The sequence below is a fragment of the Lampris incognitus genome, chromosome 1 (genome assembly GCF_029633865.1).
Source record: "Lampris incognitus isolate fLamInc1 chromosome 1, fLamInc1.hap2, whole genome shotgun sequence".
Taxonomy (NCBI): Eukaryota; Metazoa; Chordata; class Actinopteri; order Lampriformes; family Lampridae; genus Lampris; species Lampris incognitus.
Window position 1 is genome coordinate 24,542,922 of NC_079211.1, and position 27,844 is coordinate 24,570,765.

The window sequence follows — 27,844 nt, forward strand, 5'->3', positions numbered from 1 at the left end:
CAAGGAAAAGACAAAAGCGTGGTAAACATGATCAGCTCAGTTAACGCTTTCAAACGGAAAATACAACTTCTGTCCTCAAAGTTGCAGCGCCGTGATTTGGGAAACTTCTGAAACCTCGCAGCAGAGCTGGAGAAGCAAGGGAGGGCGTGTGCGCAACTTGACAGTGCACGCTACACAGAGCAGATTGAAAATGTCCGGTCAGACTTTGACAAACGGTTTCAAGACTTTGCTTTGCTTGAGCCAATCGCTACATTTATGTGCTACCCATTTGGGGCAGATACAGAGGTGGATTCCCTCGCCTCAAAAATGGCAACACTGTTTCACCTGAACTCGTCTGCAGTGGGGGATGAGATGCTGACAGTACAGGCTGACATTCAGCTTAAGTCCAGGGCGCATGGAGAGTTTTGGAACTTACTTACAGAGGACAAGTACCCAAACATGAGGAAATGCGCAACCTCCTTGACGGCATTATTCGGCTCTACTTATTTGTGTGAGTCAGCCTTTTCTCACATGAAGATTATCAAGTCCAAATACCGTTCCACCATGACAGATGATCATTTGGAGGCCTACTTGAGGCTGGCTACCAACAGCTACTGTCCGAACTATGCAACCCTGTCTGACTCCCTCCAGTGCAGGTCATCCTCAGAGTAGAGAGGTAGAGATCACAAATTTACACTATTACCACAGCTGTAAAGGTTCATGCAGTGATGCAATTTCAAAATAGTGTAATAGCAAATGCTTGGTATGATTATTGCCTGTGTAAGGTTCAATATAAATGCAAATCCATTGCAATACTGTATATGTAACACAACATGTATATAAATACACACACTGCATATAAATGTTCATATATATGTAAAACATGTATTGAGTATTTTTATTATTATTTTTAATATGAGTAGATCATTTTGACCTGGTCATTTTAAAAGTAGCTCACGAGTCAAAAAATTGTGGGCACCCCAATATAATCATTCCTAATCCTGTCCTTCTTCATCACTCCCAGTGAAAATCTTAGCATCTTCAACTCTGCCACCTCCAGCTCCACCTCCCGTCTTTTCGTCAGTGCCACTGCCGCCAAACCATATAACATAGCTGGTCTCACAACCATATTGTAAACCTTCCCTTTAACTCTTGCTGGTACTCTTCCGTCGCATATCACTCCTGACACTCTTCTCCACCCACTCCACCCTGCTTGCACTCTCTTCTTCACCTCTCTCCTGCACTCCCCGTTACTTTGAACAGTTGACCCCAAGTATTTAAACTCATATGCCTTTGTCACCTCCACTCCTTGCATCCTGACTACTCCACTGTCCTCACTCTCATTCATGCATAGTTATTCCGTATTTTGTCTTGCTCCTACTTACTTTCATTTCTCTTCTCTCCAGTGCATACCTCCACCTCTCCAGGCTCTCCTCAACCTGCACCATACTCTCGCTACAGATCACAATGTCATCCGCGAACATCATCGTCCATGAAGACTCCTGCCTGATCTTGTCCGTCAACCTGTCCATCACCATTGCAAACAAGAAAGGAATCACAGCCGATCCTTGATGTAATCCCACCTCCACCTTGAACCCATCTGTCATTCCAACCGCACACCTCACCATTGTCACACTTCCCTCATACATATCCTGCACCACTCCTACATACTTCTCTGCAACTCCCCACTTCCTCATACAATACCACACCTCCTCTCTCGGTACCCTGTCATATGTTTTCTCTAAATCTACAAAGACACAATGTAACTCCTTCTGGCCTTCTCTATACTTCTCGATCAACATTCTCAAAGCAAACATCCCATCTGTGGTGCTCTTTCATGGCATGAAACCATACTGCTGCTCGTTAATCGTCACCTCTCCTCTTAACCTAGCTTCTATTACTCTTTCCCATATCTCCATGCTGTGACTGATCAACTTTATACCTCTGTAGTTGCTACAGTTCTGCACATCGCCCTTGTTCTTGAAAATCGGTACCAGTATGCTTCTTCTCCACTCCTCAGGCATCCTCTCACTTTCCAAGATTGTGTTAAACAGTCTAGTTAAAAACCCCACTGCCATCTCTCTTAAACATCTCCATGCCTCCACAGGTATGTGATCAGGACCAACTGCCTTTCCACTCTTCATCCTCTTTATAGCTGCCCTCACTTCCTCCTTGCTAATCCACTGCACTTCCTGATTCACTGTCCTTACATCATCCAACCTTCTCTCATATGCATTGCATATGTTAGTATGTCTGTTTGGAAACGACTGACACTAAAATTTACATTTTAACAACTATAATACCATTTTAAACAATTTAAACTTCAAAGAGACATGGTCAAACTTGAATAGCAAACTTGAAAAAGTGAAAATATTACCTGAAAAACAAAACGGAAAAAACATATTGCTAATCTAACAAATGTAACAAGGCCTATAAAATATGAAATGTAAAAAAAAAACTGAAAATAACTACAGAAAGTCCCAAACAACAACCGGCACTTAAACTACTAACGACCGTCCGCCCATGGTTTTAAACTCTATATTCTGTCAAGATAAATACCCAGTTGAGATATTAATGCATTGCATATGTTAGTATGTCTGTTAAGAAATGACTGACACCAAAATTATCATTTTAACAACTTTAATACTATTTTTCAAACAATTTCAAATGGTTGATGTCCAATGCCTGTAAATACTGCAACGCCTCGGTGGTACTTATGATGCGTCTGATATGGCGTCTGTAACCAGACATATTGGAAATAATCAGAAATCAAGTTTAGACTATTTCTCTGCACTGGAGCATGCCAGTGCGTTTCTAGGACAGAGTATTGAACTTCACGAAGGAAATGAGGTGACCAACACATGTCATAAATAGTGACATGATGCGCACGATGACGCGCTAATTACGAGTTGTCTTTTTGACGGCTCATGGCCGTTTTAGGTAGAGCTTATCATAACTTTTTTGTACAATTGATCTAAAACTAATTTTAATGCAAATATATGCAATTTTAGGAGCATTCAGGGAGTGGCAGGTCTATGTCTTTTTTTTTCACAAAGTTATTAAATTTTGAAAATCCAAAACCCGTCAAAATGACGGCCTTGGTCGTTCTAGTTTAACACAATGCGTCTCCATATGCTCCCATTGTTGTGTGATGTCAGACACGTCAAATGGATTTGCACCGAGTTTACAAGCAGGAGCTCCAACTTTTGAATGGCGTTCCATTTACTCTTTCTAGTAGGAGGTTGGAAAACCTCGATTTCTGGGTTGTCTGGAATGCAGCATTAGATTGATGATTGTTGGTGATGTTGTGGTGGAGCAGCACTTTGTTGTTAAATGTCTGTCTTTAATTGTAATGTCTTTTCTGTTGTGTGGTTGCATTTGTCCGACAGTTGCCATAGACACAAAGAGAATTTCCGAAAGTATAACGGACGCATCCAACTAACTCACTGGGCATTGAAACAGTTTTGTTGGTTTTTTTTGCCTGGAAAGAGACATGTCATGACGTCAGTTGGCAGCTGAAAAAACTACAGCCTAGCTGGGTTTCGTACATTTGAATCAACTCAAACGACCCCCCCCCACCACCAAAAATAACCCCATTCTCGTTCTCTCGGCTAAATTACGTTTCTAATGGTGGAAACGATGTCCCACAACACAAGCGCAGGGGATTTTATGGACGACGATGCAGAGGCTAGTATGCAGCAATGCATTCTGGTATGTGTAGGTGCTGTGGGAAAGACTCTGAGCAGGACAACACCGATTTCTCCATCAATGTAGTACAGAGTAAGTGCAATTTCCCTTTAGCATTGAACTGTATCCTGCCCTGTCTTTGTGGACCAACCAGTTTGAAATTTGCTACATTCACTTTTATTTTGATTTCTCTCACTTATACATTCAGTTGAATTATAAAACATGATAGCATCTTTGGCAACATTTACAATTTTGCTCTTGACCCGAGCTGTATGCGTGCAAAGAAAAAGGAAGGGAGAGCAAGGTAGAAAGAAAAAGCGAGATAGGGAGGAGGTGGTGGTGAAGGGTCTGGTGGATTTTTTGATGCAGGTCTACCACATTGATTTCTTTTCATTTCCCATGCACCAGTTTGGAGAAAAGATCAATGGGCTTTTTACATTTCCTTGTCATGTTGCTTCTTCCTCTATTATGGACATGGCTGTCAATTGAGCTCTATTGTGTGTGTGTGTGTGTGTGTGTGTGTGTGTGTGTGTGTGTGTGTGTGTGTGTGTGTGTGTGTGTGTGTGTGTGCGCGCGCGCGCGCGGGTATGTGTGGGTGGATGGTTTGGTGGGTGCACCCGCTCTTCCACTGATAGCCAAACCCTGAGATTGATCATTGAAAAAAAAAATCAAGCCATTTCGTCAGACCTCATCCTTGTCAATTGATTTAATTGAGAAAAAAAGACAATATGAAGGAGTGAGGTTTACATTGGGAAATGAGTGGGAAGTTGATTTACCTAATAAATGACTGACAAACACGTATACACCCCACTTACAGACACATACACACCCGTATGCAATCACATACTGTGACACTCCAGTTGAACTTCGCAGACAGGATTTAGCAGTCGTCTGTGGGAGCACTTTGATGCACTCCTGCAGACAGTGTTACCATCCCCAGCTTCCCACGCAAACATAGGCACACACACACACACACACACACACACACACACACACACACACACACACACACACACACACACACACACACACACGAACACATTGCCCCTAAGACCAACCCTGCAGTCAGTCAGTCAGACTAAGAAAGAGAGATGGAGGGGAGATAACAGAAGAAGAATGCTGCATGAATCACAGAAAGTTGAATGAGTTCATCTGGACACAACGTTTATTGAGAGAAACGTTTCATCACTCATCCAAGTGACTTCTTCAGTCTCAACTGACAGCAGATATCCCCACCCTTATAAATAGCACAGTTGCATAATGAACCCAACTAAAGATCGGTTTCATATGCAAATTGCCGTGACCATTAACTGGAGTTTCAGTGGCAATGTGTAGTATTCACAGAGGATTTGGGAATGGTTGCAATCACAGCATTGTAAGATGGCGACATATGTACTTTTAGTCCCCCCCCCCCCCCAGTTCAGGGATGGTCATTCTCTCTTAACATAGATGGCCTCTGACTCCCCCGTTCTAACCATCATTCCTCCCTATCAAGGATATGCACATCCTCATCCTTGAAAGAGTGGCCACTGGCCTGTAGATGGGTGTAGACTGTGGAGTTCTGGCCTGACGTGTTAGCTCTTCTGTGTTATGCCATCCTCTTGGCCAGAGTCTGTTTGGTTTCCCTGAGGTACAATTCATGGCAATCCTGGCACTTAATAGCATACACTATATTGCTCTGTTTGTGCCGGGGGACCTGATCCTTGGGGTGCACCAATTTCTCGCACAGCGTGTTTTGGGGTTTGAAAACAACCGAGACGGAGTGTTTTGAATATGAATAGTACACATGGCCATAATAACTTTAGTTAATGGTCACAGTAATTTGTATATGAAACCAATCGTTGGTTGGGGTCGTTATGCCACTGCATTGTTTATCAGGGTGGGGATGCCTGCAGTCAATTGAGTCTGAGGAGGTCACTTAGATGGGTGATGAAATGTTTCTCTATCAATAAACGTGTCCAGACGAACTGATTCAACTTTCTGGAATTTCCTTACCTGGGTTATTGAGCATGCATCAAGACAAATGCTGCATGAAGACTCACACAGTAATTACATATTCCAAACATGGAACGGGGGGTGAACTGAACACATAAAAGAATGACAATTTGAACCATGTACTTATGAATGACATCTGCTTCACAAGGTGCTTGAATGCATTGTCTGTGGATGTAATGTAAATTACAATTGTGTGACACTCTACACATACACACACACTTTTAGGATTGGCAAACCTTAAACATAGATGATCACACACACACACACACACACACACACACACACACACACACACACACACACACACACACACACACACACACACACACACACACACACACACACTTCAGACGACTGCTCTTCCCCAGAAAAAGCATAGAAAATAAAGTACTTAAGTATATTACTTTGAATCCTCGAGGGGCACTATATGTATATACTAAGTATAGATAGATAGATAGATAGATAGATAGATAGACTACTGCTTAAATGTGTCATCTTTTGTCCTGTGGTCTTTATTGTATGTAAATTGCAAAATATGATATCACAACGGCCATATGAATTACTAAAATATCTTTCTATCAGGAATTATAAACGGTGGTCTTAAAGTGTGTGTGTGTGTGTGTGTGTGTGTCTGTGTCTGTGTGTGTGTGTGTGTTTGTCTGTCCAAGCAGCAATCCTAACAATCCCCCTATAAAGTGGGGATCCAGATCAAAAATGTATTCATTTTGTTCTTGGCAGAAGCTTTTACTACATGATTAAAGCAAGAATGCTGAGGCAACTATTTAGGCACAGGTGCCCATTAGGGCAAGCCAAAAAGCTGTCCTGCGTATGTCTGCCTTTAGAGGGCAGTTTGTGTCAACAAAAAAAAATCCTCACTTCCATTCATCATTCATACTAAACTTAGAGATATTGAATGTTTGTGAGAATCAGCGAGGAATAACATTCCACAAGAGCTCTGTGTTGAGTGTGTAAGTGTTCCTGAAACAGAGAATGAATGAGAGAGAGAGAGAGAGAGAGAGAGAGAGAGAGAGAGAGAGAGAGAGAGAGAGAGCACACTCCCATTCTGACTTGAGCAAAGCAAACTTCCAAGAAGAAAGTCTCCCCGGTTGCCACGCGTGGGAGGAAGCCCTTATTTATTTATTTCTGTTTATCTGTCTTTCAGTAATTTATTCTGAATATTCTGTTTAAAATACTCCCTCTCTCTCTCTCTGTCTCTACCATCTCTTCCCCATAGATTAGCAAGGGGCTGCGACAGGGCTGCCTCCTCCCTCCCCCTATTGTCTGACAAATATCTAAAAGGGGAGGCAGAGAGCACGGAGGCTCTTGTTCTCCCCCCAGCGCTGGGCTGAGACAAAGAGGTGCGGCAGGATTTGTTGCTGTGTGCTTGCACCTACTCAGGAGTCGGAGATTGGTTCCTTCCACACTGGGTTGCAATTCAAGTAAAAGCAAACAAGAACACGCGTGTAAACACATGTGCAAATACACAAGCACTCTTAGAAGTGGGCTCACATGCACAGACACAGACACAGGGATATACAGAAACACGCACATGCACACATACACACACACACACACACACACACACACACACACACACACACACACACACACACACACAGAAACAGCACAGAAACAGCACTCTCACAACAAGTTTAATTTGCAAAGATTAAAGTCTGCTGTGTGTTCAGCATGAAACACAAACACACACACACACACACACACACACACACACACACACACACACCTGCACCAACACGCAGACATACACAATATAGGAAGATGGGAGAGTTTAAAGACACATGCATACACACACACCTGAGAGAACAGGAGTGCTTAGCTAAGTTTTTTTTTTTTTTTTGCCGTGGCTTGGGGCATACCGCCTGCAGTCTCTGTATCACCTGTGTGCGCATGTGCGCACACACACACACACACACACACACACACACACACACACACACACACACAGCGCAAATAAAATCTCATCATATTCAGATAAAGAAGAGAGGATTACCTGAGGCTGATTGCTGGGTGAGAACATGCAAGAATGGGATTGAATCCTTGTTCAGTTGTGCGTGTGTGTGTGCGTGTTGTGTGTGTGCACATACAAAACTGATTTTCTGTCCTCTGTGTGACATATCCCATTTAAAATCCCATTGAATGTATTTCCCATAAAGCAATCCCAAAAATCTATTTTAGAAAAGCAGGAATTTGCACCGTCAGTCCCAAGTATTTGAAACTATAACTGACTTAAACAGCACAGCTTTTGGTGCCTGTGAGTGAGAATGCAGGAATATGTGCGTGAAAATAGGCGGTCTGTGTCTCATGGTGTCCCTCTTATGCGTGGTATAAAGTGGACACAAATGAAAGGAACTACTGGAAATGTGTTCGATTTATCTCGAGAGGTCCAACAAAATGCTTCAAATGCGGGCAAACCCTTGAGCAAGACGCGTGGATCAATTGCCTCTAATGTGCTTTTTATATTTCAGAAACATCCAGCTAGTCTCTAGCTCAGGGTTTCTACTCTGCCTGTGTGTATGTGTGTGTGTGTGTGTGTGTGTGCTTGCATGTGTGTGTCACACACATGGATACACGGGACTCACAATGTTCATGAGTGTAAGCAAGTATTTCTGGACGTCCTCCTTGCCATGAAACTGGACCACGGAGTCGTCCACGCCCAGCAGCACCTCGATGTTGTAAGCCCTGTCAGGGACCTGTCTGCGGATGCGCTCTGCCCTGCTCTGGTTGATACTCCGCTCCACGCCTTGGTACAGAGACTCCAAGTCCATCAGACCACCCAGGGATGCTGCTGCTAGAGGATAGAAACACACACACACACACACACACACACACACACACACACACACACAGGAGTTGTTATAGAGATGTGACGCACCTGTGGATGGAATGCATTTGAATGCATATGGTGAAACAGACTCTGATGTGCACATATGATACGTGCACACGCCAAGATATGTGTGGACACACACATTCAGGATCCCTCCCCCCATTTTTCTCCCCAATTGTATCCCGCCAATTAACCCACTCTTCCGAGCCGTCCCAGTCGCTGCTCCACCCCCTCTGCAGATCCGGGGAGGGCTGCACACTACCACATGCCTCCTCCGATACATGTGGAGTCGCCAGCCACTTCTTTTCACCTGACCGTGAGGAGTTTTGCCAGGGACGTAGTGTGTGGGAGGATCACGCTATTCTCCCCACTCCCCCCTCCCCCCTGAACAACACCCCGACCGACCAGAGGAGGAGCTAGTGCAGCGACCAGGACACATACGCACATCCGGCTTCCCACCTGCAGACATGGCCAGTTGTGTCTGTAGGGGGATTCAAACCGGCAATCCCTGTGTTGGTAGGCAACGGAATAGACCGCTACACTACCCGGATGCCCAGGATTTCTAAACATAAAGACTATTTGTAGAGAGTAAGATCTAGATAAAACTCTAGCATGTGCTTGACAAATGGACCTTTCATTTTTGTAGTTTAGAGGCTATCTGTTGTCCTCTCGGCACATGTACTCATTCTTTCGAGTGCGCTCAACCACTGTGTGTATTCGTGTGTGTGGTATATGTGTGTGGCGTGCATGTTCGATCATGTGCACTTACATAGTCACACATACATATGTGGGCCCATCCATATACGCATGTGAACTTTATCTTAATAGTTGTATATCTGCGTCGATCTTCTATTCGTCTGCCAAAAAAAAAGGTTGACAGGACCGAGCATGTGTGTCGCTTGTAACCGTTGGTAACGCTGCGGCTATCCTTCGCAGATCTTCTCCTAATCAACCAAATATTTCTACTCCCGTATGAATAAAAGCAGCAGATGGTGCTTGCTAAACACATGGATTAGGAGAGCTCCCTCACACAGGGGCTGCCCCAAAAGGTCTGCTCTTGGCTAGCACTGCACCAACCAAGAAAGAAAAAAAGAAAGAAGAAAAACAACCACACATTCCTGATAAAGTCACGCTAGAAACTCAATTATTGATTATTACTCTATTGGAAATTGTACAGAACAAGACACATTTTTAACAGATCCTCCATTGCAAATTGTTTCATTAATTGGCTTATGCTGTTTCAAAAGTGCAGAAGATATTTGATGAATTACAATCTTGGTTTGAAACGAGTTTGTTGGTGGCGTTTAGTCTGCAGGCTTTTTTCTTTTCAAATTGCGGCCAAAGAACTAGACTCTGTGCTTAGAGAAGATAAATCGTCCTCTCTCCAGAGCCAAGGCCATCCTTTCCCCTCTCTCCCTCCCTCCCTCTCCCCTTTCGTCATCTCTCTCTCACTCATCTTCCTGGTATGTAGACTCAGAATGACCTTGCTTGTATGGAAGCCATGGAAGGCCAAGTCATGCTGCTTTGAACATGGCGTCTCAGTGGAATCGACAAGCCCGCTCCTCCTTGACTCCATCCAAGGATGACGTACAAAAAAAAATAAAATCACAGAACACCAGAAGACTATATATGTGTGTGTGTGTGTGTGTGTGTGTGTGTGTGTGTGTGTGTGTGTGTGCGTGCGTGTGTGTGTGTGTGTGTATGAGCGAGTGTATGGTCTTCATGTGCGTGTGTGTGTGTGTGTGCGTGGTAGGCTTGCTTGCTTGTGAGCGAGGCGTTTGCGCGTGGGAAAGTGTATAAGCTACTTGTGCACGAACACTTCCAAGAGGCCTATAAATCACATGTTCAATGGACTCCTTTATCAAGCTGAAGCTCGGCTGTGGGAAATGTCATAGAAAGGCTGGTTTTAACTGTAGTTATTCACGAAAGGTATTTGGAGGCAAGTTGGTGTAACATGCGGCATGAGGAACAGTTGGAGTCCCGCTGTTCTGACACATACACTCTGACTTAGAGTAAGTGTGTTGGCGAGATGGGAGAAGGGGATAGAACAAGATGCAAAAGAACGCGACGGAAGAGATGGAGATGGAGGGAGCACGAGAGGAGAGAGAGAACGAGATCTGCCACCTTGTCTCCCAATCAGCAAGGGGCATCCTGCCTTTTCGCTCCCTCTTATGCAACGTTTCCACGGCAACGAGCTCATGGGTAACGCAAAGCACCGCATGGCTAATATTGGCTCCCGAGTCACTAGGAGAGCGAGTCTGGAAGTCTGAACACGATTCCATATTCGCCCATTTCCCAGTGAGTGACAGAATCGACCTGAGCCAGGCCTCCCGTTCCCTCAAATTACGTGAGAGAAAGACAGAGACCACAAAAGGGAAAAATTAAAGATGCTTCCAGCACAAACTCTTTTTTTAATCTGCCCTCACACATGTTGAAATCTCTCTCTCCCCTTGTTAAGAGAAAGAGCTGGGATGGAGGCGGTGCCCTTCACAACAACTCTTTTTGCCTGTTTGTAGCTATAGCTTATTTTAACGAGCCTGATGTCATAACCACACCATCTGCTTTTAAAGACAGGTCCAGATATTTTTCACCTCCGCTTATGTAATGTCGAGACAAAACAGAAAACAGTACGATGTTTTTTTTCCACTTTGTACGATGTGGCTTTGTAGGAATGTTGTGCCTTGAATGCTGTAAATAAGTGGGGGGAGTAAGAGAGAGAGAGAGAGAGAGAGCGGAGCGGAAAAGCGAGAGGTAACTCACTTATCAAAGGTTGAATTGTGCTGGGCCAGATGTTGAGGTCTTCAATTTAAACCTCATAATTTCGCAGCACCTTTGCGCTCGGTTTACGCTCTCTAGATGTCAGATTTATTCCCATGCCTGACCTGCTTCACAAGAAGTTTTTGTTAAACACCGTGGAGGAAGAAGGTGAGAGAGAGGGAGGGAAGTGAGATGTAGAAAGCTTAGGGGTGTGATGGATGAGAGAGAGCAATGGGAAGAGACCAGAAGGACCTTGGTTGTTGTGAGTTCTGCATGAAACTCCTGCAGTGACGGTGAATATCACTCATGTAGAACATCAATGTCTGCCTACTGCATGTGACAACAAGCAAACCAGAAGGGTGTGCAGTGTCCTTGTATCTCACATCATCCTCTTCCGAAGGCCCAGGAAACTAATCAAAGTGTTGTCATTCTCAGCCTGCACATGCAGGATTGATCATACCAATAACCTCTTGCCAAGGAGTTTGACCACTTCACATTTCCAATCCAGCCTTGTCTGCTCCATCTCTGTGCGTTCCCTCTCTCTCTCTCTCTCTCTCTCTCTCTCTCTCTCTCTCTCTCTCTCTCTCTCTCTCTCTCTCTCTCTCTCTCTCTCTCTCTCTCTCTCTCTCTCTCTCTCTCAATCTCGCTCTCTCTCTTTCTCAATCTGAACTCGAGATTCCTTCTTTTCCTCTCAATCTCTCCCTCCCTCCTCGTTGAGGTGCAGTGCAGGATGAGATTACTCCACTTCTGGAGGAGGATGCATTGAGATTCCGCCGAAATCCCGGCTCTGTATCTTTTTTTTGCTCTTATGCACTCGTTTCTCATCCTCATTTACACACTATGTCTATGCCATCAGATTTTCTCCCTCTGTAGTCCCCTCTCCCCCGATCGCCCACAATCCATCCCCTTCCCCCTCAGCTTCCTCATCTCTCCCAGTCCCCCCCGGTATTCTCATTCAGGTGTGTTGTAGAGCGCGCCCTTATTAGGAGACAAAGGTACTTTGTCTTCCAACCTTTGCAAAATGTCAAGAATTTCCGTTTGCCTGCAGAATGGGGCAGAAGGTGTGGGGTGGCAAAACAGGAGGGTTGAGAGTGGAAGGGGAGTATGAGCTGTAGGGGAGAGAGAGCCAGTGGCCAGTGAGAAAATGGGGATAATTCAGGTCAAGCCTTGTCCTAATGCTAAACAGCAGCCATTGGTAAAGCTGGTGCTTCTACAGACGGGGTGTGGCCCGGCACTCTGCTCTGCATTCTGGAGTGCTGCTGCGTATCGAGCGGCTTTGACCTTACGCTAGAAACTCAGGCCAGCTTCTAGGAAGCCACCGTGTGGGTTTTGTATTTTTGTATGCATGTTTTGTGCGTGCTTGTCTATCTTTGTGTGTATCTACAAGCATGTGTGTGCAGCTACACTACTGAGATCAACACGACAAAGTAACAACAAGATAACTGTTGCAGAGTCTCATGCATAGTAATTGACGCTTAGAAAGAGACTAAGAAGGTGCACACAGGTACATGAGCGCACACACAAAAAAAACTTGATGGTTCGAGAGAATACATAGTGCTGACACAAACGCCATTGAAAACTTAGCAACAACTTAGCAGTAAATGGCAAAGATTCATAACAGTAGTAATAGATAGTATACACTACATTTGATAATAGAGGCATGATCTCAGTTCTGAGTACACGCACTCCCATAATGATCAAAATTGCGGTAAATATTAAAGTCAAGAATGACAACGATAAATTATTCATCATAATTAATTTTAAGAAAATGTTCTTATGCATTTTAAGGGGAGTGTGTGTGTGTGTGTGTGTGTGTGTGTGTCAGCCCTGTGATGGCCTGGCGGTGTCCAGGGGGCCCCCCCGCCTGCCCCCCGGTGACTGCTGGAATAGGCTCCAGCGTCCCCGCGACCGTGGGAGCAGGATAAGTGGTTCAGATAATGGATGGATTTTAAGGAGATATGTTCACTGAAATATAAGGCTACTACTGCTACTAGTACTTTCAGCTGTCCCCGTTAGGGCTCACCACAGCGGATCATCCGTTTCCATCTCTTCCTGTCCTCTGCATCTTCCTCTGTCACACCAGCCACCTGCATGTCCTCCCTCACCACATCCATAAACCTCCTCTTTGGCCTTCCTCTTTCCCTCTTCCCTGGCAGCTCCATATTCAGCATCCTTCTCCCAATATACTCAGCATCTCTCCTCCACACATGTCCAAGCCATCTCAAGCTTGCCTCTCTTGCTTTGTCTCCAAACCGTCCAACCTGAGCTGTCCCTCTAATATACTCATTCCCAATCCTGTCCTTCATCACTCCCAATGAAAATCTTAGCATCTTCAACTCTGCCACCTCCAGCCCCGCCTCCTGTCTTTTCATCAGTACTGAAATATAAGGCTACCTGTCCCTAAAAGAAAAAAAAAATTATGGAAAATGACTGGGTAACTAAATTTGTTATATTTATTGTCTGTATCAAAAATGAACTCTGTGTCACCAATTTTGCCCGCATATTAAGGCATGTATGGCAAAATGAGCTGGTATGACCCAAAAAGGTTGGCCTGTAACTGTCTAGCCGTTCTAATCACAACTTTACAGGATGATGGTAAAGAACAATGGCCGAGTTACAGTGAGTAGGCAGTGTGCCACTCACAAGTGGAGATAACTACGTTGTTGTTGTTCCTTTTTTTTTTTTTTAACATATTATTTTTTTGCATCTTTATTACACAATGATAGGGTAGAGGCAGACCGGATATGAGTGACATGCAACAAAGGTCGCCGACCGGAAACGAACCGTGGCCATGTGATATGTTCTGTAACCATTTAGCTACAAAGGTGCCCCAACTCTATGTACATTTGTTTTATTGGTGACATTACGAGCTGGTAGTGACTAGCTTGTAGCCCTCGTTTCTTTCTTATTCTGCTGTGCTTGGTCTCTCCTACAGTGCCATAGTTTGGCCCACATTACCGTACCTACATTGCCTTAATTTGGCCTGGCTGACTCCATTGCCAAAGTCGGATATTTTTCAAAATAGGGAGGTTTTTTTCTGTTTGTTTTTTTCTCTCACCAATTGTATCCGGCCAATTACCCCACTCTACTGAACCATCCCAGTCGTTGCTCCACCCCCTCTGCCGATCCGGGAGACTACAACATGTCTCCTCTGATACATGTGGAGTCGCCAGCGGCTTCTTTTCACCTACAGTGAGGAGTTTCGCCAGGGGGACATAGCCAGTTCCCCCTCCCCCCCCGAACAGTCGCCCCGACCGACCAGAGGAGGCGCTAGTGCAGCGACCAGGACACATACCCACATCCAGCTTCCCACCCTCAGACACGGCCAATTGTGTCTGTAGGGACGCTCGACCAAGCCGGAGGTAACACGGGGATTTGAACTGGTGATCCCCATGTTGGTAGGCAACGGAATAGACCTCTATGCTACCTGAATGCCCGATTTTTTTTTGGTTTTTTTTTTGTTTGAAGAAACCAGTCTCTTTTCTGATGGATGGGACTTCAGGTGACTATGCTCCCCCCCAAAAAGCATCAAGTCGCAAATTCTTTATGAGTTACGTGTTGGTGATTTAGCAAAGTGAGCAATGGAGAAGACTCCCGACAAAGTCCATCAAAACATTGACGTTTGTCGACTTTTAGGTTTTAAGGATTTAAAGCGATTCAAGCACAATCTATTGAATGAAACCATAAAACTGCAATATATTGCAGATTTAGAAGAACTGACAGGACCCATTAGAAGTAGCAATGTGATAGTAGCTAATCTAACTCCTTACAAAGGGCCATATCTGATAAAGCAGGCTTTTACTGTCACCATCTGGCAAGCATACAAGGACATTGCCATGTGAAATGAAGTGTTTAATACATACTACACTTTGCAAATCTTTAATATTGCTGACAGAATGAGTCAAACATGCCTTGTAGAGAGAACAATCACATTTTTATTTTATTTTTTGTCATAGTTATCCATGTTTAAAAGTTTCGATTGACAGTGAAATCTTAACAAATCAAAGAAAGTTGAATAAGTTCATCTGGACCCAACGTTTATTGAGAGAAATGTTTCATCACTCATCTATCTAAGTGACCTCTTCAGACTCAACTGACTGTAGGTATCCCCACCCTTAAAACAATAATGACCGAAGCAAACGATCAGTTTCATATGCAAATTACTGTGAGGATTAACTAGAGTTACAATGGCCATGTGTACTATTCACAGAGGATTGGGAAAGAGTTGCAACCACAGTACTGTAAAATGGCGACAGATGTACTCTTAGCCCCCCCCCCTTTTCAGGGATGGTCTTTCCCTCTTCACATAGATGTAGGGTGGGGATACCTGCAGTCAGTTGAGTCTGAAGAGGTCACTTAGAAACATTTCTCTCAATAAACGTTGTGTCCAGATGAACTGATTCAACTTTTTGTGATTTCCTTTCCTGGATTATTGAGCATGCACAAAGACACTAAGAGGAAAGACCAGAATATAGCTGACCAGATTTGATCAGTACCAATCGGAGCACTACACGAGTTTTTCCACATCCGTTAGGCCAGACTAAGGTTGCCTTCTTTGCTCAGTCTTTTAACATTGCTTTCGGTGTGAGAGAAGCAAACTATATATGCAAGAATGACCAATATGATTGACTTGCACGGTTTCCTCTGGCTTCCGAGCCTACAAGTGCAGTAAAACAACCGATTACTAAAACTAATGTGAGGCCACCTTCCCACATGAAGAGAAGTTTTTGGAAACGAAACTGCTTTCTTCAGGAAAATCGATTCAACCGAGCAGAACTTAAATGCATTTATTCCTCGTATTCATTGCTCGGTTATTAAGAGGGATGGTTTGAGGGTTCAATGCTCATAATGTTTATGAGTCAAATTAACGTGTTACTATGTTTAGAATGCATGGGAGAATTAATGTATAAATGTTCTAACTCAATATCTGGGGAAAAACGTGCGTTTTTACATAAAGGCGATGGGGTGTGATCATGCATACACGTGGATTAATTTAATTACAGACACCTTGGACGGGGCTCAAAGCATGAACACTCTGTCTCCTTGGTGACATCTTTATGGGCTGTCAAGGTGATGAGTGGAATCAACAGCGAACAGCTAATACTGCTGCTAGCATATGGCCAAGTAGGAACACGACCCGCTGTCCCACACAATGTCCACGCATTGAACGCTCATTAAAACTATGTCGCCTATGTGACAGCTGTAATGGCTCGAGAGTCTGCAACAAATACCGAACCTGGCTATGCTTCCCATTGATATAATAAGCAATCTAATTTTACACGATTGTCACTCCCAGAAAACCTCAATAATAATTGAAATAGTGAGCATTGAACTTTGTCCCTTTTTTATTGCTTTAGGTTAGGTATGTTCATTTATAGCCATGTATTCTGTAATGCTGATGAGATCAGTTTTGAGCAGTCTTAGCTCTGAATTGAAAGCCCACACATCCATATTTTTAGCTGATCCATTGTACCCGCACTCCCTCTTCTGTCACTTGAGGAGGAGAGGACCATTTTCAATATTGTATGAACTAACCTTTTTAATCAGCAGGCAAGAGGGCCACCTGTCCTCACCAGAGCTCCGCGTCTCTGTGTGGATTTTTGGTGGTTTGGGAGATGAGGCAACCTTTAGCTCTCGCTCCGCTTACATAACTGTCTGTTGGAAAGGGAGGGCCGTTGGCTGGTGGGGAGGTGCCACGGTGCACACTGATTCCCCTTGTGTCTTGCTGTATTGCTGTTTCATTAGTTAAGCCCCGCTATTGGTTAGTAATCACCATAACGTACGCTGAGCCACCTACATATTCATAATGCAAAGCCTCAAAATGAAATTAGCCAGTCAGAGGTTTGAAAACTAATCAATTCAAAGGACAGAACTCCCACACAGGCAGTCGTGCACACTGTAACAAAATGAAGCCAGAGAGGCTAAACTTAAAACTCCAGACTCAGCAAAAGGGCTCTTCTCTCCACCACATCAACAATAATAAAACCCTCTTGGATTAAACAACACACATCTCCAAACACAGTAATGTGCTCATCACCATTCCATCATATGGCATGGGATTAATTAAACTTGTCCCCAAATTCATTCTGCAAACTGAGGATGGAGCTAAGGCAACCACCCTAAACTGGACAGAATGAGTGTCTGATAATACAGTAAATCCAGGCTGATACAAAGCTTACTGCAGGTCACATCTAGTCTGAAACTGGGTGTTGTCTGTCTGTCTGTTTTTCTGTCGATCCTTCCGTCTGTCTGCCTGCAAACCCAGCTCTTGGTCTGTGTCTGAGTCTGTCTCTGGAAACCAGACATTCATAAAGGTCTCATCTTAAGACAACCACAGTCCTCCACCTGAATGCAGATGAAGGTCCTTGAGCCTCAGCAACACAATAGGCTGACACATGCATGCACTCATGCACACAGACATGCATACACAAGGATACACAGGTGTCTGGGTATGCACATTACACCTACTTAGACACACCTGCTTAGACACACGTGTCTAAACAAACTGTACATTTCACGTGATATGCACAATGCCTGTTTAAAGCAGCAAGAAATACTGTGCCTGCATTCTTTGTAAACCGCCATTAAGCCCCACCCCAAACACCAGCACTACCAGCATCACCCCCCCCCGCCCACACACATATATACAAACATGAGCGCACACACACACAACTCCATTACTACTTTTTTTTTTAATTTCCCCTTTTTTTCTCCCAATTGTATCCGGCCAATTACCCCACTATTCCAAGCCATCCCGGTCGTTGCTCCACCCCCTTTGCCGATCCAGAGAGGGCTGCAGACTACCACATGCCTCCTCCGATACATGTGGAGTCGCCAGCCGCTTTTTTTCACCTGACAGTGAGGAGTTTCGCCAGGAGGATGTAGCGCGTGGGAGGATCATGCTATTTCCCCCAATCCCCCCCGCCCCGAACAGGCGCCCCGACCGACCAAAGGAGGCGCTAGTGTAGCAGCCGGGACACACACCCACATCCGGCTTCCCACCCACAGACACGGCCAGTTGTATCTGTACAGTTGCCTGACCAAGCCGGAGGTAACATGGGGATTCAAACCGACTATCCCCGTGTTGGTAGGCAATGGAATAGACCGCTACATTACCCATTACTACTTTAAGAAGACCTGTAGTGGTGCAGGTCCAGCAGACAATGATGTGTATGTGAAGCAAGAGCAGGTTACAAAATGAGAGAGAAGCCCAAGCAGTGTCCAAATTGTTAGTACGTTCTGTATACTTGAAGTATGTAGTGCATACTACATACTATTGGATCATACTATGTACATTACACTTGGCGAACTCGCCTCCTTGTTGAATTTACCCTTTCACTTTGTCAGTTTCAGGTTAGCTTTAGTTTTTTATTGGCACCAAGGGTGTCATCATATGCTATGCCAAAAACATATTTCGCCATGAAACTGTTAAAAAATACATTTGAATTCGCCAACACCAGCTGCCGCTTTGCTTTCCATGGGAAATATTGCTCTTCCATGCCGTTTCCATGGAAATGATACGCTCCATACTTAATATTTTCGTCAAAGTAATGTGCATACACATACCTTTCAAATAGTGCAAATACTTCAAATACGTTGGCTACAAACATGGCGAATACTGAAATTTGCTTATTATCAATGCGTCATAAACAATTCAGACACGGATGGAGAGACAGAAACAGAAATAGAGACCGAAACAAAGACAGAGTGAGAAGAGGTCGGCAGTGAGGTGCAAGGTCCACAGCACAGAGGACCTATATATCTCACAGGAGATAGCTTCTTGCTATCTTGACAGGTTTGTGGCCCTACTAGCAATCCCCCTCCACCCCCCGATCTCTACTACACCTCTCCTCTCTCCCCCCACTCTCCTGCCATCACCTCCTCCTGTCTCCTTCACTAGAATCTTTGACTGGTCCCTGACATCCTCTTCATTCCTCTCTTGCTCTCTCTCCTCATTACCTACCACCGTCTCTCCCATCACTTCTTCATCTTTTCATCTCGTGTGTCTGATTGTCTTTTAATACATCATTTCTCCTTTTTTTGTCCTCCTTTCTCACGTCTAAAAATTCCTCATCTATGTCAGTTCCATGTTGGCTGGTTTCAACTGGTATCAATACTCGCCACATTTTCTTCATCTAAACCGCCAACTATTTTGCCTGGTTAGGTTTTCTCGCTGTATTACTGATCTGTATGAATCCAGCTTCTTTCGTTCATCCTTTAATATCCTTACTTTTACCCTTTCGTGTTTTTTTTCTCCCCTCTTGAAATTTTAGCATTGTTTGCCTTATTTTTATAAGCTGCACTTTAAAGGTAAAGCCCTCCCAGGTCTCATCTCCTCTCACCTCCTCTACAGACTGTCCCCCTCCCTCTTTTCTCCTTCCTTCACCAACAGCCCCAAGCAATGTCCTGTCCTGTCCTGTCCTGGCTGTGAAGTACTAGAAGTGCAGCCAACCCTGGCCACCTGGGAAAGCCAGCACCATGGTTATTATGACAGACTGGCCAGCCAAACATCTGTCAGCCCGAGTGTTTAGGGGATGGAAGGGGGGAGAGAGGGAAGGGAAGATTGAATGGAGGTAGGGAGTGGATGAGGGCATGGATAAATTGTAAATCGTAAATGGACTGCATTTATATAGTGCTTTTCTAGTCTAGCGACCACTCAAAGGGCTTTACAGTGTATGTCTCACATTCATCCACTCACACACACACTGATGGTGGAGGCTCATCAGGAGCAGTTAGGGGTTCAGTGTCTTGCTCAAGGACACTTCGACACGCTCTCTGGATGAACCTGGTCTGGTCAGTTGGGGCGCCTGTTTGGGGGGAGGGGGAACTGGGGGGAATAGTGTGATCCTCCCACGCGCTACGTCCCCCTGGCGAAACTCCTCACTGTCAGGTGAAAAGAAGCGGCTGGCGACTCCACATGTAGCGGAGGAGGCATGTGGTAGTCTGCAGCCCTTCCCAGATCGGCAGAGGGGGTGCAGCAGTGACCGGGATTGCTTGGATACAATTGGGGAGAAAAAAGGGGGAAAATAACTCCACCCCCCACCCCCCAATCTGTTATTGAAAAAAAGGACCTGTTGAGGTGAAAGGGGATCGTGTCTACAATCCCAGGATTTGAAATTCGGGGAAAAAAAAGCAGAATCAGTTTTCATTTTCACTCCCCAAGAATGGAGAGATCAAAACGTAATGCAAACACCCAGACGACTTCATAAGTCAACTAAACACAGACCACTAAATATGTGTCCTTCAGGCATCAGAATGAGACAGGAGAGGAATCGAACAAGTACTAATACAACAGGTCACTTGCTGTGAGAAACACCATCACCATACAAGTGTTTCATCAGGATCCCAATGAGGAGGCTTTTCTCTCTCTCTCTCTCTCTCTCTCTCTCTCTCTCTCTCTCTCTTCTCTCTCTCTCTCTCTCTCTCTCTCTCTCTCTCTCTCTCTCTCTCCTCTCATCTCTCTCTCTCTCTCTCTCTCTCTCTCTCTCTCTCTCACTCACTCTCTCACACACACACACACAAGCACAAAGTTCTCCTTATGACCCCTCTGTCTTGCTTCCCTGATCCTCTCGTTCTTTCCCTCCTCTCCTCATCTCCTCTTTCCTTCATTTCCTCCTCCTCCTTTTCATTAAACGTGCCTTTGGCAACACTTGCAAAAAGGATAGATAGAGATAGAAGGGAGAGGAGAGGGAGAGAGAGAGAGAGAGAGAGACTATCTAAAATGTGTGAGACAATATGTATGCTAATGTTCTTTCTAAGCAGTCCAACAACACTGTGCAGAGGGAGGCTTTTATAGAGAGAGGGGGGATGAGCATTTATCATTTCCTATCATTTTATCATAAATGACGATGATAAACACATGAGCCGAGCTATAACATGCTTATATGCCATCTCTAACTCAGCTAATCAAACATTACAGTGTGTCATCGGAGCTTACAGTTAAAGGTCCTACATTTTAGAAAAACGGGGTTGGCCTCGTCTTGACATTGATTGAGCAGCATGGAATTATATTTATGTGCTGGGAAATCATCAAGTCAAGAAAAATGACCAGACTCAAGAAGCCAGTCAGAATTGGTCCAAAGTTGTAAATCACACCAGGGCTCATGTTTGACTTTGTAATTTGTACAAACCCGGCCAGTTTCTGCTGAGACCCAGGTAACGCCCCGTCATACTGCGTTTGTCCTCATAATGACTAGAGTAGCTCAGAGTGACAAGTAGCTTGCAAAATGGCAAGTAACTCACGCCGTGTCAAACGTGCCATTTCTGGCTGTCATTCATTCATCCATTCATACATTATCCCAACCACTTATCTTTACTCAGGGTCGTGGGGATGTTGGAGCCTATCCCAGCATTGGGTGGCATGCTGGCTGTCAGTCAGCCAACAAATCTTTGCAAGATCTTCTTAAGGATGACAGGAGCCGGGAGAAATGGCTGAAATTCATTTATGTTGAACACCAGGCAGAATTTAGCTCACATACTATATGGTATGTCCTGCTTAATTCAGACTCAACTGCCTTCTCAATGAGGAATGGTAAATTTTGGGTTTGCAACAAAGCTTCTGTTTCCGGTGTGGGAAGATGGTGGCATGAATTCACGTTTGCAGCAGCCTCACCCAGTACCAGTGTGGGAAGATTGCAGCGCAAATACATGTTTGCAATGGCCTCACCCAGTACCGTCCATACAGTGTCTTTGTCCACGTCTGCATCTAACTTTTGTCTTCATTTGATGGCTGGGAGAGCTGGTGCTGGATCGGCTGGGAGAGCTTGGTCTGCTGTATCCTGTGGGCCCAGGGACCATGGACCTGCCCGGAGCTGCGCATGAAGAGGAAACACCGAGGTGGACTGACAGGATGCGGAAGTGGGGCAGGCTAAGTTAACTGCTAGTCCATGCAGACCGGCAGCTCCAATAACACCGAGGGCGGTCTGGCAGCGGCCTCACCTAGTGTTAACTGTGGCGTTTAAGGTGTCGTCGTGTGGAATGCAGGGAGATGTGTCAAGGGTGTCTGGCTGGGAGAGCTAGCGCTGGATTGGCTGAGGGAGCCTGGTCTGCTGCGTCCGGTGGGCCCAACGACCACGGCCCCTCCTGGAGCTGCACCTGAAGAGGAAATGTCGAGGGTTGTCGGACAGTACAAGTGGGGCAGGCTAAGCTAACTGCTAGTCCATGCAGACCGGCAGTTCCGACAGTCATTCTGGCTGGCGTTCGTTCTCTTGGACAGTAATATTTGTTTAGTTTGGATATATGTTTTAGTTTGGATATGTGTGTTCTTGTAGTTCTTGTGGTTTTTGGATATGTGTTTTTGTCTTTGTCTTGCACTGCTGTGGGCTGGGGGAAACAACATTTCATTTCATTCATGTACGCAAGTATATGAAATTAAATGACAAATAAAGTGTTCCTGATTCCTACGCTGGCTGAGATTGGCATCTGTCACTCACTGGTCAGACTTTCAGTTATGGCAGTGAATGACAAATATGTCAGAAAAAAGGTTCTGGATTATCAATTCAGGAAACTGAGACTCAGATCTTTTTATATATGTACAGACCGCTGGGAAATATATAAAATTACCGTAAACTAGGAAAATATAGGCTCTTTAAATGCTCTAAGCAATCAAGACAAATAAGCCAAGGATCTTGTGAATCCTCCAAAGAATTGGAAGCAGTGATCTGAAATAAAAATGAAAATGCTTTGGCATTCAAAACCTGGCACGCTCTTACGTGGCGATATTACTGCCTGGTTGGCCCTCAAATGCGCAGACGGAGTCCATTTCAAACACGTGGCGCTCAAGCCAGACGACAGAAAATTAATAAGGCACCACAGCATATCAGTGTTACTAAATTGGCTGTGTTTCATAACAAAGTGTTTTGAGCAATTATCAATTAGAAACAATTAAAAGAGCCATTCATCAATCTCCCTGTGCTGGCACCTAACAGACAGTGGCGCCGAGCGTGTGGCACATAGAAGTGTAATCAAAACCAATTAGCAAGTGCTCTTTGCAGCAGCACATCTTGATGAAAACAAGGTGTGTTTAAAGCGAAGACCGCACCTTCAGCTAGTTCCTTTGGACAGGACACCGTGCACGCCTGCCAAACAAACACTCATATGAGCAGGGGAGCGGCATCTGTGCGGCTATTTGATAACAGGAGAAGGAACAAGATAGGAAAAGCTTTAAATTAGAGCTGGGCAAAAACTACAAAAGACGTTAGGCAGCCATACAAACACTGGGATGGACGACTCCATCCTAAGGCTCTAAGCACTGATTCTCCATGGCAAGACTACATAAGATGTGTCTGCTAATGTGTGCAGTCAAGTGCTTATGTAAACTACACACACCGAGTTAACTAACACAAAAGATTAGTGTGTTAAATGTTCCCTTTCCCTGGAGATGTGGTCTGAAGAGCCTGCACCTAGCTCACGGCTTAAAATCCTCACCGGACAACGCTTCCCAGGGCGTCCCACGAACATTGCATCCAGATAAATGCAGCAAAGAATCAAAATATCAATGCAAAGATGCACCAGGGAAAGCAGGCTCTGTTCTATATATATGTATCTGTGTACTGTTAACTTCACCAGCTATCAGTCCCCCAGAGGCAAACCTGATGGCAGTGGGGTGAGGCTGCACAACCCGGCCGTATGGCTAATCAATGCAGCCTCTTCCGTGCAGAGGAAACCCAATACTCTAGCAGGGAGGATAGGGGAGCTACCACCGTGGCCTCCCCTGTCTCTTCATCCTAATGAAGCTCCTGGGTAATCAAATCACTGTACACACAGGCAGATGGGCAATATGGGAACAACCAACGGATCTCCTTGATTGTATCAAGATAAAGTTTTCAAACTTACCAATGAGTCATGCATTCCTTCTTCTGCAACCGTTTTATGAAGAAAATAATAATAATGATAATAATAATAATAATAATAATAATAATAACTGGGATACAAAAACGTGTTCAAAATGCTTATGGTGTAATGCATGTCCCTGCACTTCAAACAGCACTTGGCTGAAGATGTACCTAATGTATAGGATGCAGATGAATCACATTTAAATATTGCCATAGTAAAAGCAGGGAGAAATGGTTGTTGTAACGTCTAAAGCATGTTGCATCATGGATGACCATCTCTTTTACTTTGCAGTGCATCCTGATCGGATGTCCATGCCTAAATGTCATAGTTACCGTGATGTGTGCCAAAGCATTAGAGCTTTCTTTCTTTCTTTTTTTTGGGGGGGGGGTTTCCCCTTTTTCTCCAAATTGTTCTTGGCCAATTACCCCACTCTTCCGAGCCATCCCGGTCGCTGCTTTACCCCCTCTGCCGATCTGGGCAGGGTTGTAGACTACCACATGCCTCCTCTGATACATGTGGAGTCGCCAGCTGCTTCTTCTTTTCACCTGACAGTGAGGAGTTTCACCAGGGGGACATAGCATGTGGGAAGTTCATGTTATTCCTCCCGGTTCCCCCTCCCTCTTGAACAGGCACCCGACTGACCAGAGGAGGCGCTAGTGCAGTGATCAGGACAAATACCCACATCCGGCTTCCCATCCACAGACACGGCCAATTGTGTCAGTAGGGACGCCCGACCCGGCCGGAGGTAAGACGGGGATTTGATCTGGCGATTTGATCTGGCGATCCCCGTGTTGGTAGGCAACGGGATAGACCAGTATGCTACATGGACGCCCCGCATTAGAGCTTTCTTTTCAAAATGCTATATGTCGAACATGAAAATATTGTCTTAAAATGACTCATAACCTAATAAGACTGTAGTTTGGGAAGTATAACAAAGGAGGTATAAAAAATGTAATTCACTTGCATGCAAAAAAGTGAATTTTAGAAGCAAATATTATGGAGAGTTCATTTTGTTGCAAAACTCTTCCCAGAATTCAAAACTGTATCAGACTATAGATAATAATCCAAACACTACAGGATCCAGTGTACACTAACTGCCTTATAATCAGTATGTGAATTTGGTGAAAGGGTAGGCGATCACATGGCTTGGTGTGGACACCAACTGTTGTCAGACAAACTCAGTGGGGTGAAATAGACTGCTGCCTCTGCCCCGGCTAGATTTAATAAAGGAGGGTTATTATAAAGGAATATTTTCACTGCTTCCTCAATCTAAGCACCGGCACTAAGACCTGTCTCATTCTCCTCGCTCTGCAGAGCAAATAATTCCCACTAATCCTTGACATAGAGACACGGGGTGTAGGGGGAGAGAGAAAGAGAGGCTAGAGAGAGGTTGGAGAGGGGTGGGGTATAGTTATATAGTGTATGTATACACACACACACACACACACACACACACACCCATATATATATATATATATATATATATATATATATATATATATATATATATATATATATGTATATATATATGTATATATATATATCCAGTGAGTCAAGTAAATTCTTTATGAGACAGTACAAGCCTGTTTCATGCCATAAGCAATCATCAGCTGTCAATACACACACAATTTTATGTTAACTTCCGATATGAGAATTCATGCGTCTGCAACATAATCCCCCTTAGACACAATAACAATTTTTTATGTGTGTGTGGTGAGATGGGGTGTGTGTGTGTGTAGCAGCTGGTTCATGTGTGTGTGGTCAAGGAGCAGATACGGACCAGAGGTTTTAATCCCCAACTGTGTTCATTAGAAGACTTCACGCAGGCCCCATGTATATATACTGCATGCACGCACGCACACACACACACACACACACACACACACACACACACACACACACACACACACACACACACACACACACACACACACACACACACGGGGCCGTGGCCTGGGCAAACTCTAACTGCGGTCGAGAAGCATAAGTACAGCAGGTTTATATTATAGTTATAAATTTGTACTTTTTTTATTCTGTACTTGTTTTCCCATTCTGACATGTAATTCCCTGCATTCTGGTGAATTTTTAATGCATGTGAATCATGAATCACAATGTAACCTGCGAACAGCAAATCAACTTTTGGGACAAATAGTTAAAAATATTCTGGAAAAAAAAAGTTTATCTTAACTATTTTGCAAAATAAATAAGTAAAAAAAAAAAAAAAAGTAACTACAACATAATGTGACTGCCTATGATCACTCATCGACATCATTATCATTAATTTGGTCGCACACATCACTTGAGGCGAGTGTCCCAACTACTTAGATTGTTAGCTTGATTGTAGACAAAGATGAAGTGCATCAGAACGGAATAGTTTAGAAATAGGTGGAAGTTCAGATGAGTAAACTCGTATGTACTGAGTTGGGTAGCCCATACGGACCGGTTCAACAGATATGTCAATATGGTAATTATGTAATGTTAATATTTACCTAGGATGACCATATTTTGGTTTTCAAAAAAGAGGACACTAGTTAGTAGACACTAAAATGTTACTCACTGCTTGATAGGCTCTTATTGTTCTTATCCTACACAGTGGGGTAGCTAAGCAGCTTTGGGCTTGGCTAGTATTTCGATGGGAGACCTCCTGGGAAAACTGAGTTGGTTCCCGAAGTTCCGGCATGATGGCAAGCAGCCGTTTCTAAGCTCTTGCTCAACTGCCCCTAACTTTAAATTGCAGCACAGTGGCACAGCGGTTAGCACTGTCGCCTCACAGCAAGAACGTCCTGGGTTTGAACCTTCCGGGGGGGGGGGGTCATCCCAGGTTGTCCTCTGTGTGGCACTTGCATGTTCTCCCCGTGTCTGCGGTGGGTTTTCTCCGGGTGCTCTGGTTTCCCCCACCATCAGAAAAGACATGCATGTTAGGGTTAATACTCCTGTGTGTGCCCCTGACCGAGGCATGGCCGGGTGCTGCGCGGTGCCTGCCCACTGCTGCTAGCTACACAGCTAGGATGGGTTAAATGCAGAGAAGTTTCCCTATGGGGATCAATAGAGTATATCAAAAATAAAAGAAAGAAAATCCCTCCACCTACCAGATGTGACAGAAACATGGTCGGTTATCACTGAGGAACAAGCTCTGATTGGTTGAGATAAGTCTCATTTGGCGGATCCATATGATCATAGGGCCAACAGAGGATTCACTAGGATTTTTTCTGACCTTTCTGCCTAGCTATGCTCTTACATTAGCCTAATAAACGCATTGGCAGAAAATTTACGATGATGCGAAAACACTTGCGTTCACAAAATAAAATCATGTTCATTAACACACACATAATGCAAAACGTCAGCCTGAGAGGGAAGATATTACCGAGGTCCAGACCTCGGCGACCTCATAGTTGGCTACGGGGCTGGGTGCGTGCAACACACACACACACACACACACACACACACACACACACACACACACACACACACACACACACACACACACACACACACACACACGAAGCTCCCAGGCGCATCCAATCTGGTGTGATGTAATGAGATGTCTGTTTCTCCTTCCCTCCTCTTCATTCTCCACACAGCCCATAGACACAGTCCACACATGGAGAGGAGAGGAGAGAGGAGGAGAGAAAAGGGAAGACGAGACATGACAAGAGAAAAAAAAAGAAGAAGAAAGACAGAGGTGGCAAGAGGAAAGAAGAGGAGAGGGGAGTAGAGGAGAGGACAGGGAAGACTACAAAAGAGGGC

General features: G+C 44.6%; 1 protein-coding gene across 1 annotated transcript in view; it reads right to left on the reverse strand.

Annotated features, from left to right (window-relative positions):
* Nucleotides 1-27,844, reverse strand: part of LOC130109763 (A disintegrin and metalloproteinase with thrombospondin motifs 2-like) — a 151,816-nt gene that overhangs the window by 38,311 nt on the left and 85,661 nt on the right. Inside the window, exon 4 of the mRNA XM_056276749.1 lies at nt 8,262-8,470. Within this exon, the coding sequence (XP_056132724.1) occupies nt 8,262-8,470 (209 nt within the window). The remainder of the gene's footprint in view (nt 1-8,261; nt 8,471-27,844) is intronic.